Genomic DNA, 13,605 nt, shown 5'->3' with positions numbered 1-13,605 from the left:
TTTCTTAAAAAAAATTGTGTCAGGTATCCAATAATCAAAATCGAGGAAACAAACAGAGATTATATATTATTTTTAACCTTAAATTCCGAGATTTGAAGTTTTGAACTTTGTTATTATTTTTGTCTGAGAGCTCTTACTCTTAGTATTTTGCTTCCGGCCCATTTAGGCTTTCATAACTATTTTTCAAACGAGGAAAAAATTTAGGGCTTCACATTTACGTTTGGATTCGGTTTGGATTTGATTGTTTTGAGTTGATTATAAATGAATCTAAAAATAAATAAATCAAAACCGGACAGAATATGAAAACCTCTGAAAAAATCCTTTGCAGAAAGACTGTTTTTACATCCCAAGGTTCAATAATCACTCAAAATTCTCAAATCTAAATTTACTGAATTCGACAGACGAGACATTTGATACTAAAACGAGTTTGATTCAAGTAAACCCTTTCGAAATAATTCCAAATATAAATGTCAATTTCAACAATGTATTTACTCGTACAAAAACTTGAGCAACGTAGAGCATTTGCTAAAGAGGAAAGAGGGTGGAAACATTTATTCCCCTCACTCTGTGGTAAGAGGAAAGAGGGTGGAAACATTTTAACAATGTATTTACTCGTATCCAAACTTGAAATTTTGGGGGTTTAGATTAAATAACCCAATTTCATAATTTTACTCAACGACACCCGAATTTCGGATATCCAACCCACGGGCGGAGTCGGGTACTCGAAGTTCAGGATTTTCGACCCTCGGGTACTCTAAATTCAGGACCTTTTCCACTCCTACATCAACGCAAACAAACAAATGGGTAACAAAATAGCTCCTGAGGTAGAAGATTCAAAGTTACAAACCAGAGGGCGATTTCAGATTTCATTTAGTCTGAAGTATTAGGGTTGGCTGGCAGAGACATGCAAGGGCGGTTCATCTGTGTCCCTGCGGTCGCTGCATATCATAACCGCCGCCCCATGAAGCAGCAGCAGCTGCCGTCGCAGGATGTCCATATGGTGGAGGATAGCCTTCTATGCCCGTCGTTGCCTGAAAAGGGAACAACATTATATATGATGACAAACACATTTAGACTTGTGATCTGTTCTGGTTTGTGCCTTAAAAACGTTACAGTTCGGTTCGAGACTAGGTATGTGAAGTCTCGATCGTATCTAAGATTTGAATTCTCAATGCTAAGAACGGAATTATCAAGACCAGAACAAGAGGGACTTCATGCATATAATTGCAGAATAAGTAAACAAGATAGAAAATACATGGTAGAGAAGATCATGCAAAGGCTTTGCTATGAATTCGATCAACAATGCAGGAGATTTTGCAATATTTACATAATGATAATAATTCAGTATAAGAACAGGTGAAAGAAATGAAGACTCAAGCTTACTTGATTCATGCCATAGTTCGGTTGATACGGATTCATAGGATAGCCAGGTTCGGGATTACCATATCCGGCACCATAACCAACACCTCCTGAGAAAAAAATTCGAGCTTTTCTTAACACTTGTAAATCAAGTTCCGACTCGAGAAAGAAGAAAACAAAACAAAACCTAGAGAACCACAATTACCATAACACCATGTAAACAGACTACAACATCAAATACTGGTCTGCAGATTGCTAGTCTCTAGCTAGAAAACTATGGTTCGGTTTAGATTTGACATTTACTAAGACCAAAACATCTTGGTCCACGCAAAAGCTTTGCTGCGACTCATTAGGATCCATGTGAGAATTAATAATAGGTATAAAGACTTGCCAGAGAGAAATTCAATGGTCAACAAGTAAAAAGAATATTGATTTAGGAACGAAAAGCCATCCTCAGTCCCACTGATTCGTAATGAATAAAACATCCCGAAAGCTTATTATTGGTTTTGTTTCTCTTTGTCAATCTAACTGAAATTCAGATGAGAATTCTTTTAAGTTTAAATGAAACCATACCAGGATTCCCAACGTGACCAGTTGTATGACCTCTCTTCTCTGAGTTAGCGATCTCTGCTCGAAGTTTCTCCAGTTCCCGGGCCATCCCAACTAACTTTTGCTCCATAATCTTACCATGCTCATAATTCTCCGCATAGCCTTTTTTCTCATATTCGATGGCCGCTCTAAAATGTAGAAAAGGTGAGTAAGCTCAGTCACAGTGATGCATAAAAAGGTAAGTGGAATACTATAGCCTTTCTATGGGAAAACAACATGCACAGTATAGACCCATAAACAAGAATTACCTAGCACGCTGCAGCTCTTGCTTTGTGTTCTCAATTTCCGCAGTCATACTTGGAATCGGCTGCAAATCTGCTGTAAGTCTAGCTAAATCTTGATTCATCACCTGAACCTGACCCGTAAGTTCCTGTCTTGCTGAAGTAAGCTCCTTGATATCGGCACGAACCTTGTGAAGCTCCGCTCGCATTGCCTCGACCTCACGCAATTCCATTTCCAAGCGCAAAGACTTATCATACATCTCCCTCATCTGAATATCCTCATCGGCCCTCAAGGAATCTGCAAAATGCACCATTCTCTGCAACTCGTGCTGGGCCACTTCTAGTTCCTGCTTCAGCGCAACGTGAGTAGCAGCCAGCCTCTGGTTATCGGCAAGCAGGGCATGCACATCTTGGTTTTGAACGGCGAGATGCTCTTCCATGATCGAAAGAGGAGGGGGAGGAATGCCACGTGGATCCACCCTGAACTGGTTATCCCTAATGTCATCTATCATAGGCGGGCGAGGAGGCACTTGCCCTCCCATGCCCCGGACGAATGGCGGTTGGTGAATCAACGGTTGCAGGCCGATGTGAGATCCGGCTTTTGCCGGAAGAGGCGGTCCACGATTTCTTCCGGACATTCTCGAAGTTTTCGAGATTATGAATACACTACAATGCTGAAACTCGTGGAAACTGCCAAATACAATAGGATTCACTGAACATGGAGTACACAAACACAGATATCATGAATAACCTGTGTATTGCACTAACAAATACACAAGAAATCAAGGAAATCCGATGATTCTGCTAATCACGGAGACCTTCGTTCACTTTGTTATAAGTGTAATTGAAAACGATACACTTCTCTACCGTGAAAATTACTTTGCAAAGACCAAAACATCGAATTACCACTAGGAAATACACTCCCGATTCCTGGCAAGTTTTCCTAGGGATTCTCGGAAACCGAACAGAACATCTTCTCCGACAGTAACACCACCAAATTCATTAAGAGAAAGGCTTACAAAGACAAAATCATGCACTGACCTCCTACGCGCAGAACCGATTCTCCTCGGAAATCAAAAGGTAAGCAAAATTAGGGTTTTCAGCAACAAATCCTTTTGCATAAACTTTGGGAATGGTTCGATTCAGACTTGCTCCCGCGGTCGCATAATTACAAGTTTCTCCGAGCCCGATCCGATATTCACAGGACGGCGAGGATTTCTCATTTTGCTCCCTTTCTAGTTTCGTATTTCCAATTTTGTCCCTTTGTTTTTTTTTTTTACCAAATTAGTCCTATTAATTTTCGGGTTGAATTCAGTCACACTATTATTGGGCTTTGATTCCTTGCCCAATGTAAATGGGCCTTTGTACAATTTTAAGCCGAATCACAATCTCTCTCTAAAATAGTGCAATTCGGGTGTCCAACCGAAATGGATATTTCCATTTTTATATTATATTTTGATTTGGTTATGGTCGGTCTGTATATTTAAATGATATTTATCCAGTTTTGTATAATTTTTCTCTTAGTTTAGATTTGATTCTCATTACAAAACTATTCGTTTTTTGAGAAACTCTCTTCTGTTCATTTTGTTCACCTTCAATCGATTTTTAAGATTATATTCATTTCAAAATATAGTTAACCGAACTTTGGTATACAAAATCAATAAAGACTAAAGAAATCAAAGTGGGTTTTCTATAATTTCCAAGCTTCTAAACAATTTGTTTGCAATCAGTTTTCACATTTCATTTTTTTTAAAGAACAAATGGAAATAAAAATGGGGTTGATTTCTTTGCCGTCACATGGCAAGGTAAGGTGCTAACATTTAATATTGTTATAAATTCAACCTTGTCTAAGCCCGTGAGCCCATAGAATCTTGCGTGCCCAAAATAACGGTAACATTCCACGGAATTTAATGTTTATGGTTCGATTCATTCCAAAGTGACAAACCATACTTAATTTAAATTAAGACGGTCCAAATTGAAGACTAATATCAATTATTACTAGAAATAGGAATTGATCAAAGAACCGAGGTTCTGCAACGGTGGAGTTCACATGAAGCTCGGCCAACTCACATATTTTCTCCACATTCATACACATTTTTATTTTCTCTCACCATATAATATAATATTATTCTCTTTCACTCTCTAACCATCCAAAGGGACCAAAATCACAAATGGAAGCCTTGTGGAAGATAGAGGATAAACTGAAGCTTACGACGCAAGTAACCGTCGTTTTCTTGGTGGTCACGGCCGCTGCAGTCGCCCTCCTCTGCATGGCTATGGCCGCAGTTCTCGGCAGAAACCCTAGAGGGAGGCAGATCGCAGACGCGGAATGGGCCGAGACCGCGGTGGGATCGTGCAGGTGGGGCAGAGTGAAGAGGAGACTGATGGGTTCCTTCTGCTGGAGTTCTGCGACGCGGTGGGAGGATGAAACGCTGACGCAGTCGCAGACGCAGACGCAGCAGCCGGCATTGCTGCTTGCGGGGAGAGAAAGGAGCCGTAACGCGGTTGATCCCGTTTGGAAGAGGCCGATCCTGATGGGCGAGAAGTGTCGGCTGCCGAGGTTCAGTGGCCTGATTCTGTACGACGAAAGCGGTCGCTTACTACGTAATCCTCGACAAGCGAGTCTTGGAAATAACAAGGTGTAATATCTCTGGACTTAACCTAATCATACTCATCTTTCTTTTGGGAACATAACTCATTTGTTGAGGTTTTGTGCAGCAAAAACATGGTCCAGTGGGTAGAACAACTCTGCGGGATCTGCTCTGAGAGTGTTGGTGAGTCGAGATCTAGGGTTTTCGCTGTCAGAGGTAACAGTTTTCTTTCCGTGTAAGACAAGTAAAGTCTGCTGTCTGAAACTCGAGAAAAAGATAGAAAGTAAACTTCATACTTGTTCTTCGTTCAAATGCCAAACCTTCTTTACACTTTCTTTGCCTTGAAGTAAAAGAGAGAGAGCAAAGATCTGATGAAGAAACCAATAGAATATAACGAATCTTTACGACCAGACACAATACTCTTCGAGTTCGATTCCATTAACAAAAATTCCACAAACCCGAAATCCAGGAGGCAAGAAACCTCACCAGAGCTTAAAAAACACCCGGCTTCAATATAAACTATCCGGGAGGCAAAGATTTGTTGTTCTTCAGTTCTTGTAGATTGATTTCTCTGAAAGAATTTTATACATAAGATACGATAAGGGGCTCTTTCGATCCGATCTCTGCAGACTTTCTGTGGTAATGAAAGTACAAAACCAGTTGCACTACACCCAGAACTGTTCCTATTCCATTCGGAACCTGAAATCCGAAAACGCATAGTTAAGAGCTTCACATGATCTGGAGGCAAGATATTTAGAATATCATACAGCCAATATAGGTAATGTAGTATATCTCTATATATATATATATAGCTTTTTCTAGCAGAAAGACTTACAAAGATGAAGGCGTCGTTGTTGAATAATCCGTAAAGAGAGAACGAGAAGCTCATCAAGAACGTTGAGAGAGACAGGTAAAATGGCATGAACTCGAGGCTCTTTGTCCGAATAACCAGATTCTGTAAAAAAAAAACAAGAATCCAGTCAAGAAAGCTGAAAAACGAAACAGGTGAACTGAACCGAAGTGAGTTTCTGCGAAAACTCACGATCACAAACAAAGGCGAAGCGAACATTGAAACTAGAGATCCGCAGCTCAAGAACCCGACAAAGAACCATCTCGTCAGCTTGTTCGGTATCTGCAAACTTCCAGCTACAATTACTGCAAACACTGAAAGCACGACGAGAAGCAACCCGAGCATTCGCATCTGCCATGCCATGGAAAATTCTCAGTCAGAAACCGGTGATCGTAGTCCAGATTCAAGGGATATTGCTGAACAAAAGAACGAACCTTTGTCTTCTTCTCGGCGAAAACAATGAAGAGGATGATGTAGGAGAGCTGAAAGACGGCTCCGATCGAATTAACGGTCACGACCATGACATTGTTGGGAGACACGAATGGCGTGCCGTACCATAAGCAGATCAAACAGTTCAAGATCGCGTAAATGTAAGGCAAACCCGAGAATTGTTCCGTCGACCGGTTTCTGATGATTCTTCTAAAGGTTGGTCTGAAAATTTCAGAAGCAAAGGTCACATTGGAGAAACCGATAAGTCTGCTGACAAGTAAAACAAGTAGAGAGCCTGAGAAGAACTTACATGGGTGAGACAAAGAGCCCAAAGGCAAAGATGTTGCCTGAAACATAGTCGAATTCATCGATCATAAAGCATTCTCAGACACATAAGTTCTTATCACAGATGAACAATCTTCCATCTTTGATCAGAAACTTGGAATTTCACAGTGATTATGGACCCAAAACATCCTGGTTCCTTAATCCAGTTGCCTTCATTCATATGAATTTCTGACGCAAAAGTTCTACAGTTCATAGATTAGGAACCAATAGTCGATTCAGCAATCGAATCAGAGCAAAACAAAAACTGGAATCGAACAAGAAATTTCGAGTCTTTCCCGTGTTTCTTAGTGGCCCAAGAGAGAGAATCCCGAAAGGAATCAACTTTTTTCTCGCCATTGAACATATTTAGAGAAATACTTATACTTTATCGCATAAAAAAGGTATCTTTTTGGAATCTGCATCATGGGTTTTGTCCAAATAAAGCATATATAAACAACCCAAAAAAAACGATAAACAAAATCACTGATTCAGTTAACAGAATCAAGCAAACAAGCATACCTGCAATTCCCGCGACATCTTTGCAGATTGAGAAAGGACCAATGAAGCCCAAAACATCCATAAGAACTCCTCTGTAATAAATCTCCTCCTTCGATCTCTTCTTCCAACCAGCAAGCTTCTTCTCCTGTTCTGTTTTCTTTTTTCCCCGGAAAAAAAAATTGGGGGGTTTTCTACTAGATCATCATTTTTCTGGGTTACTTGCAAAACTTTCTTTGAAAGCAAGAGGAGGGAACTGTGTGTATATATATATATAATATATAGATATGCGGTCGAGAGTTTGTGTGTTTTCTTCGCCTCTCCCTGGAAATTGGCTCTTTTTTTTTTTCTTCTCTTTTTCTTTTTAACATTTTCTCAATTTGATTAGTCTTCGATTTACTAGTGGCTGAGAAGTGAAAGGGAATAAGAAAATTAATCAGCCTCCTGAACAGATAACGACCTTACTTTAATGTTATACTAGCGTATTTTATGTTCTTTTGGACTGATCTAATTGCCTTTTTTAACAATTATATATATATATACACACACAGAATGTGTGTATTAATGATTTAAATAACGATAGATTTTAGCAATGTATATATATGTGTATGTATAACTCAAAATTAATTGAATTACAGAGAACCGAACTACACCCTGATTTATTAAAAACATATAAATATATTGCAACAATCATGTTGAAATATTTTAAGTTATTTGTTATTAAAATCAAACCAAAATCGAAGAATATATGTGTATATATATAATTAAAAAATATATATGAAATAGAATTCCAAAACATAAGACAGTAAGTTTACTCGTATTTGCTTGTCTGGAAGCCGTAATTTGAGCAGCGTGAGACATTTTTCCAATGTGAAAATCATGCCGGAAAATGACTGAAATATCTTGTCGTTTTGACAAGTTTAAAAAAATTTATCATCTTTAGATATTCAATGCACCAACCAGCATAATAATAACAATATTAAATGGCATATACTTATATATATCCAAGAAATATTCTTCTACCATACATAATTATAATTATATATGGAAAATAAGAAAATATATATTCTGTAAATATATCCAAAAGATACAGAATTCGATTAGCGATCTAAGGATTTTTTAAGATCCGTATAATTTTGGCTATCTTTTATTTATTTTTTATTTTATGGAAAATAACAAAAATGGACAGAACACAATTGCAAGATTGTGTGGTCTACTTCAAAAGGTCTCATGCCCATCATCATGTCATGTTCTGTGTCCACTGCTGAGTCACTAATGATAATAATAATAATCCATGTATCCATCAACAAAAATCTAGGGCCACATGTAAATACGTTTTTCTTTTTCATTTTTGATTTCTTAAAATAATTTTTTTTTGCAGGAACACTGGTAAAAATGTTATGTTTCCTGAATTTCTTTAACAAAATAATTGATATATATATATATATATATATATATATATATATAGACACGCGATCTATAAACATTTGGGGCAAATGTGGGAAAATGTAAAAATGCAGGGACTGCGGGGGTATGGAGAATATCAGCACTAAACGAAGCAGGAGGGTGGAAGGACAGAACAACAGTGGAAGACATGGACTTGGCTGTTCGAGCAAGCCTCAAGGGGTGGAAGTTCTTGTACCTTGGCTCTTTAAAGGTATCACTTGTATATATATATATATATATATATATATATATATATATATATAATATGTTTATAATGAATCCTCAACTAAAATCCGGGTCCACATACAAGAAATATGAGCTTTCATGTTGTCGAAATATTATCTTCTCTATTTGGTGTTTTTGACATCTAAAAATTTGTTATTATTGTTTTTCCATAAATTAAAATCGCATTTTCTTCTTTTATTTGTTATTGTAGTGTTAATGGGACGGGGATGTAGTTCTGCACGTAATCACGATATATTACAATAATATTTCATACAATATTATATTATCGTCTTAATAATAATGTAAAAACGTACGTAATTAATTAGTAAAATGAATATTTTATATATAAAATTAAATTCAAAACGAGACGAGTGTGATATAAAAATTGAATATATATATATATATATAATTTTAATTTTTTTTTGAAAAAATTGAATTAAAAAATAATCGAATTTAAAATTAGACATGGGTAATTAGATTTTTCTTTTAATTGTTTCGCCGACTTCACATACAAAAATCCAATTGTTTACGTGCGGGTTTTCCTTTTGTAATGCATGTGGCCAGGCTTTGGTTCCCTTAGAACTTCAAATTAGTGGACCAAAAGCACCTTCCAATTCCAAAAGTAAAATGTGCCACGTGAATGAAATGATGGTCCTGTCCTATCGCCCCCCTTTTTAATTTGTCCGAAAAATCCCCCCCCCCCCACTATCACTTATCATCAGTTCTTGTCAACCACTTATCAATTCTTATTTTTATTTTCTCCTAATTTCAACGACACTCATTTGATTGTGCTGCAAGGGCAAACCGTGAAAAATCCCTTTTGAATGTTTATACACCGTATATATACTTATAATGGTTGCACTCTATATATTACATATATAAAATTAGATAAAAATGTGATACATATCTATATTTAAAAGAAAGGATTATTACTATATATTGTGCATAAATATTGCTACTTTGGACCGGCATGGTAGTTTTCTTTTTTTTTGGTAAATATAATCATATGACGAAAGGGGAGAAAATAGCGTCGATGGTTTCAGCATATATGGGCCGAGTTAGTTGGCCCATTATATGTTATACGATCCATTTACGGCCCGAAAATATCGGGCCTTGATAGATGGCGAGAAAAAGAAACCTTTTTGGAAAAAATTGGTACGTATCTAATTTTTTAGGAAGAAAAAAAAAATCCATAACCTTAATAATGAGATAAAAATTAGTATATAGATTTAGTGATATGTTACGTTTACTAAAGGAACATTCCATCCGTACCGTGGATTTGAATTTAATACTATTTAATTGCATTAAACCTTTGATAAAACTAAATGGTATAAAATTCAGGTTCTTTTACTTCAAAAATCGATAAAAAAAAAATAATTCGATGATTTTTCTCAATGGATCGAGTTCACTGTGTAGTTTGAATTTTTAATCGCGATAAGGATGATTTTATAAATGTAATTTTATTTTCTGTTAATATTCCTAATTTTAGGGAGTTTATATTTATCCGAAACTCGTTTGTGAAGGGAAGGGAGGGGTGATTCGGTCATTTCATAGTCCCGTGGTTCTCCGTAACTGTCGCGGATAAAAGAGGCGTACTGTTTTCAGACGCTCTTTTGGTTCCATCTTCTTCTCTTCTTCGTTCACTGTGTCTCCTTTGATCTCTGCAGAGTCTCTCTCTCTCTCTCTCTCTCGCTCTGTGTTTTCTCTCTCTCTCTCTCTCTCTTATCTGGATCTTCTTCGAGATTTTGCTGATCCTGATCTGAATTGATCTGGTACGTGAATTCTTCTGTATTCTGCCGCTTCTTCTTCTAATTTTCTTGATGATTTTCGAACTTGTTTATGGAATGTGCATGGTTTCGATGCGAAGATTGATCCATTTTCCTGTGTTCTGGTTTTTTATGTTCGCGATCTTTTTCTTCTTTTTTTTTTGGCGTTTTTTGATTGGATCTAGCATTGAATCTGGAGAATTCTGTCGTATTGGATTGCTACATTTGTTCTGCCGATTGGATCTCGATTTGTTTTCTATGATTTTTCAAACTTCGTGAGCGATTATAGTTTTTTCCAAGCTAATGAAGCGGGTGCGGCATGTGCTTCCTGATCTGGATCCCCCGCTTGTTAGACATCAGAATTTTGGGTCTTTTTGAACGGATAAGTTACGTTGCATCTCAAGTATCTGCCTTCGCTAAGTGGCGCTGTTAGTGGTTTGATGTAATGAAATGTCAAGTTGTTACACTGGTCTGAGGTTTGCCTAGCTTCCTAGTTTGCAAGGAGAATAAGGATCTCTCGTGTCTTAATACCATGATTTCCTTAACAATCCACGCCTTTATATCCGTTTGTCGGATCATGAAGTTCTACCCTTGCAATCATTGAACATGGAACTGCTTGGTTTATGCGTTTTTCTTGACCATGTCATCAAGATTGAATTTTTATTTTGTTGGTTTTAATGGAATCGGGTAAAGGCAAGCTGTGCTAAATGTAACTTTCCTGTTTTCTGGTAATGCAGGTATTTATTCCACATGGCTACATATAAGCCCAAGAACATCCTCATCACCGGGGCTGCTGGATTCATAGCGTCCCATGTTGCCAACAAATTAGTGCGCAGCTACCCAGATTACAAAATTGTGGTGCTAGACAAGCTTGATTACTGTTCCAATCTGAAGAACCTTAATCCCTCGAAATCTTCTCCAAACTTTAAGTTTGTGAAGGGAGACATTGCCAGTGCTGACCTCGTCAACTACCTTCTCATCACTGAAAACATTGACACTATAATGCACTTTGCTGCTCAAACCCATGTCGACAACTCTTTTGGCAACAGCTTTGAGTTCACCAAGAACAATATTTATGGTACTCATGTTCTTCTGGAAGCCTGCAAAGTTACCGGTCAGATCAGGAGGTTCATCCATGTGAGCACAGATGAGGTCTATGGGGAGACTGATGAGGATGCTGCAGTGGGAAATCATGAGGCTTCTCAGCTCCTCCCGACAAACCCATACTCTGCCACTAAGGCTGGGGCCGAGATGCTTGTTATGGCATATGGCCGTTCATATGGGCTGCCAGTTATAACGACCCGTGGAAACAATGTGTATGGCCCTAACCAGTTTCCTGAAAAGTTGATTCCTAAGTTCATCCTGTTGGCCATGAACGGGAAGCCCCTTCCGATCCATGGGGATGGATCCAATGTGAGGAGCTACCTGTACTGTGAAGATGTTGCTGAGGCCTTCGAGGTTGTTCTTCACAAAGGGGAAGTTGGACATGTCTACAATGTCGGGACAAAGAAAGAGAGGAGAGTGATTGATGTGGCTAAAGATATCTGCAAACTGATTGGAACAGAACCTGACTCCTGCATCCAGTTTGTGGAGAATCGACCATTTAATGACCAGAGGTACTTCCTCGATGATCAGAAGCTGAAGAACTTGGGATGGTCTGAGCGAACCGCATGGGAAGACGGGCTGAAGAAGACAATGGAATGGTACACTCAAAACCCCGACTGGTGGGGGGATGTCTCGGGAGCTCTCCTTCCTCATCCAAGAATGCTAATGATGCCTGGCGGAAGACACTCTGATTGTTCTGACGAGAACAAGGACGCATCTCCTGTCGCAACCAACACCAACCAGATGCAACATGTGGGTGTTCCCCCCGCCGAAACTAGTGAAAAACCGTCACTGAAGTTCCTGATCTATGGTAAGACCGGATGGCTTGGAGGTCTTCTGGGGAAAATATGTGAGAAGCAAGGCATTCCGTACGAGTACGGAAAAGGGCGTCTAGAGGACAGAGCATCTCTCGTAGCCGATATTCGGAACATCAAACCAACTCATGTCTTCAACGCTGCCGGTTTGACTGGTAGACCGAACGTGGACTGGTGTGAATCTCACAAAACAGAGACCATCCGTGTCAATGTCGCTGGGACGTTGACTCTGGCAGATGTTTGCAGAGAGAACGGCAACCTCCTGGTGATGAACTTTGCCACTGGCTGTATATTTGAGTACGACGCTGGGCATCCTGAGGGTTCAGGCATCGGCTTCAAAGAAGAAGACAAGCCCAACTTCACCGGTTCTTTCTACTCGAAAACCAAGGCTATGGTAACATGTTTTACTCCTTGTATCTGATCTTCACGCAAACTTTCTTAAAAAAAAAACAGATGGGATGGGGATGGGCTATACTAAAATTTTAGGATATCCGTATTTATACCCGATGGTTAGTTTGGATATCCAACTGATACGTACACTAAAACATTATTAAGAAATATATAATACTGAAAAACATGGATCGGATACCTGAAAATGTTAGGTATTCGTATTCGTACCCAAAAGTAAAAGGCTAAGTACTAAAAATTGTACACCGATACCTGAGGATACTTGTACCCATACCCGTTAGGCGGGTAAGCAGGAAAAAAGTGTTCTGCATCCGTGAAAGGCCAGCCAGGAATCGGAAAATCAGGCATTCATATATGTTATGTAAATAATTATCATGTTTCTTGGTCAGGTGGAGGAGCTATTGAGGGAGTACGACAATGTGTGCACCTTGAGAGTGAGAATGCCGATCTCGTCCGACTTGAACAACCCGAGGAACTTCATAACCAAGATCTCGAGGTACAACAAAGTCGTGAACATCCCCAACAGCATGACCATTCTTGACGAACTCCTCCCAATCTCCATCGAGATGGCGAAGCGAAACTTGAGGGGCATTTGGAATTTCACCAACCCCGGGGTGGTTAGCCACAACGAGATCCTGGAGATGTACAAGAGCTACATCGACCCTGCTTTCAAATGGTCTAACTTCACACTGGAAGAGCAGTCTAAGGTCATTGTCGCCCCTCGGAGCAACAACGAGATGGACGCCTCCAAGCTAAAGACCGAGTTCCCTGAGATGTTACCTATCAAAGAATCCCTCATCAAATTCGTGTTCGAACCCAACAAGAGAACCTGAAACACACCCTCCTCCTCGTCCGCCGCATCATGGATCCTCTGTAGGTAGGTGGTAGTTTCATTTCCCTTTATTCAATTTCCATATTGATTCTAGGATTTATTCACATCATCATCATCATTATTCTTTCCCT

General features: G+C 39.0%; 4 protein-coding genes across 5 annotated transcripts; 2 read left to right on the top strand and 2 right to left on the bottom strand.

Moving 5' to 3' along the window:
• Positions 1–537: 537 nt before the first annotated feature.
• Positions 538–3,405, bottom strand: LOC104822582 (protein FLX-like 1). 2 transcript variants are annotated; one of them, XM_010553841.2, is made up of 5 exons: positions 3,231–3,405; positions 2,217–2,901; positions 1,933–2,096; positions 1,384–1,469; positions 538–1,031 (listed from the first exon to the last, which is right to left on the bottom strand). In XM_010553841.2, the coding sequence occupies exons 2-5, from the start codon at positions 2,825–2,827 to the stop codon at positions 918–920; spliced, it is 975 nt and encodes a 324-aa protein (XP_010552143.1). In that variant the 5' UTR covers positions 2,828–2,901; positions 3,231–3,405; the 3' UTR covers positions 538–917. The 2 variants fall into 2 exon arrangements, with proteins under 2 accessions (XP_010552143.1, XP_010552142.1); XM_010553840.2 differs by having other exon boundaries at positions 2,217–2,879.
• Positions 3,406–4,162: 757 nt separating this feature from the next.
• On the top strand, positions 4,163–5,112 carry LOC104822580. Its single transcript, XM_010553838.1, has 2 exons — positions 4,163–4,828; positions 4,908–5,112. The coding sequence occupies exons 1-2, from the start codon at positions 4,361–4,363 to the stop codon at positions 4,953–4,955; spliced, it is 516 nt and encodes a 171-aa protein (XP_010552140.1). The 5' UTR covers positions 4,163–4,360; the 3' UTR covers positions 4,956–5,112.
• Positions 5,065–7,179, bottom strand: LOC104822581 (bidirectional sugar transporter SWEET2-like). The gene is made up of 6 exons (XM_010553839.1): positions 6,903–7,179; positions 6,370–6,406; positions 6,065–6,281; positions 5,823–5,981; positions 5,616–5,735; positions 5,065–5,479 (listed from the first exon to the last, which is right to left on the bottom strand). The coding sequence occupies exons 1-6, from the start codon at positions 6,961–6,963 to the stop codon at positions 5,363–5,365; spliced, it is 711 nt and encodes a 236-aa protein (XP_010552141.1). The 5' UTR covers positions 6,964–7,179; the 3' UTR covers positions 5,065–5,362.
• A 2,986-nt stretch (positions 7,180–10,165) lies between these two features.
• Positions 10,166–13,500, top strand: LOC104822576 (trifunctional UDP-glucose 4,6-dehydratase/UDP-4-keto-6-deoxy-D-glucose 3,5-epimerase/UDP-4-keto-L-rhamnose-reductase RHM3-like). The gene is made up of 3 exons (XM_010553832.1): positions 10,166–10,321; positions 11,053–12,628; positions 13,032–13,500. The coding sequence occupies exons 2-3, from the start codon at positions 11,066–11,068 to the stop codon at positions 13,473–13,475; spliced, it is 2,007 nt and encodes a 668-aa protein (XP_010552134.1). The 5' UTR covers positions 10,166–10,321; positions 11,053–11,065; the 3' UTR covers positions 13,476–13,500.
• The last annotated feature ends 105 nt before the right edge of the window (positions 13,501–13,605 follow it).

Source organism: Tarenaya hassleriana, unplaced genomic scaffold (assembly GCF_000463585.1).
Source record: "Tarenaya hassleriana unplaced genomic scaffold, ASM46358v1 Cleome37, whole genome shotgun sequence".
NCBI lineage: Eukaryota > Viridiplantae > Streptophyta > Magnoliopsida > Brassicales > Cleomaceae > Tarenaya > Tarenaya hassleriana.
The sequence above is the reverse complement of the archived record's forward strand: the minus strand, read 5'-3'. Positions and strand labels throughout refer to the sequence as shown.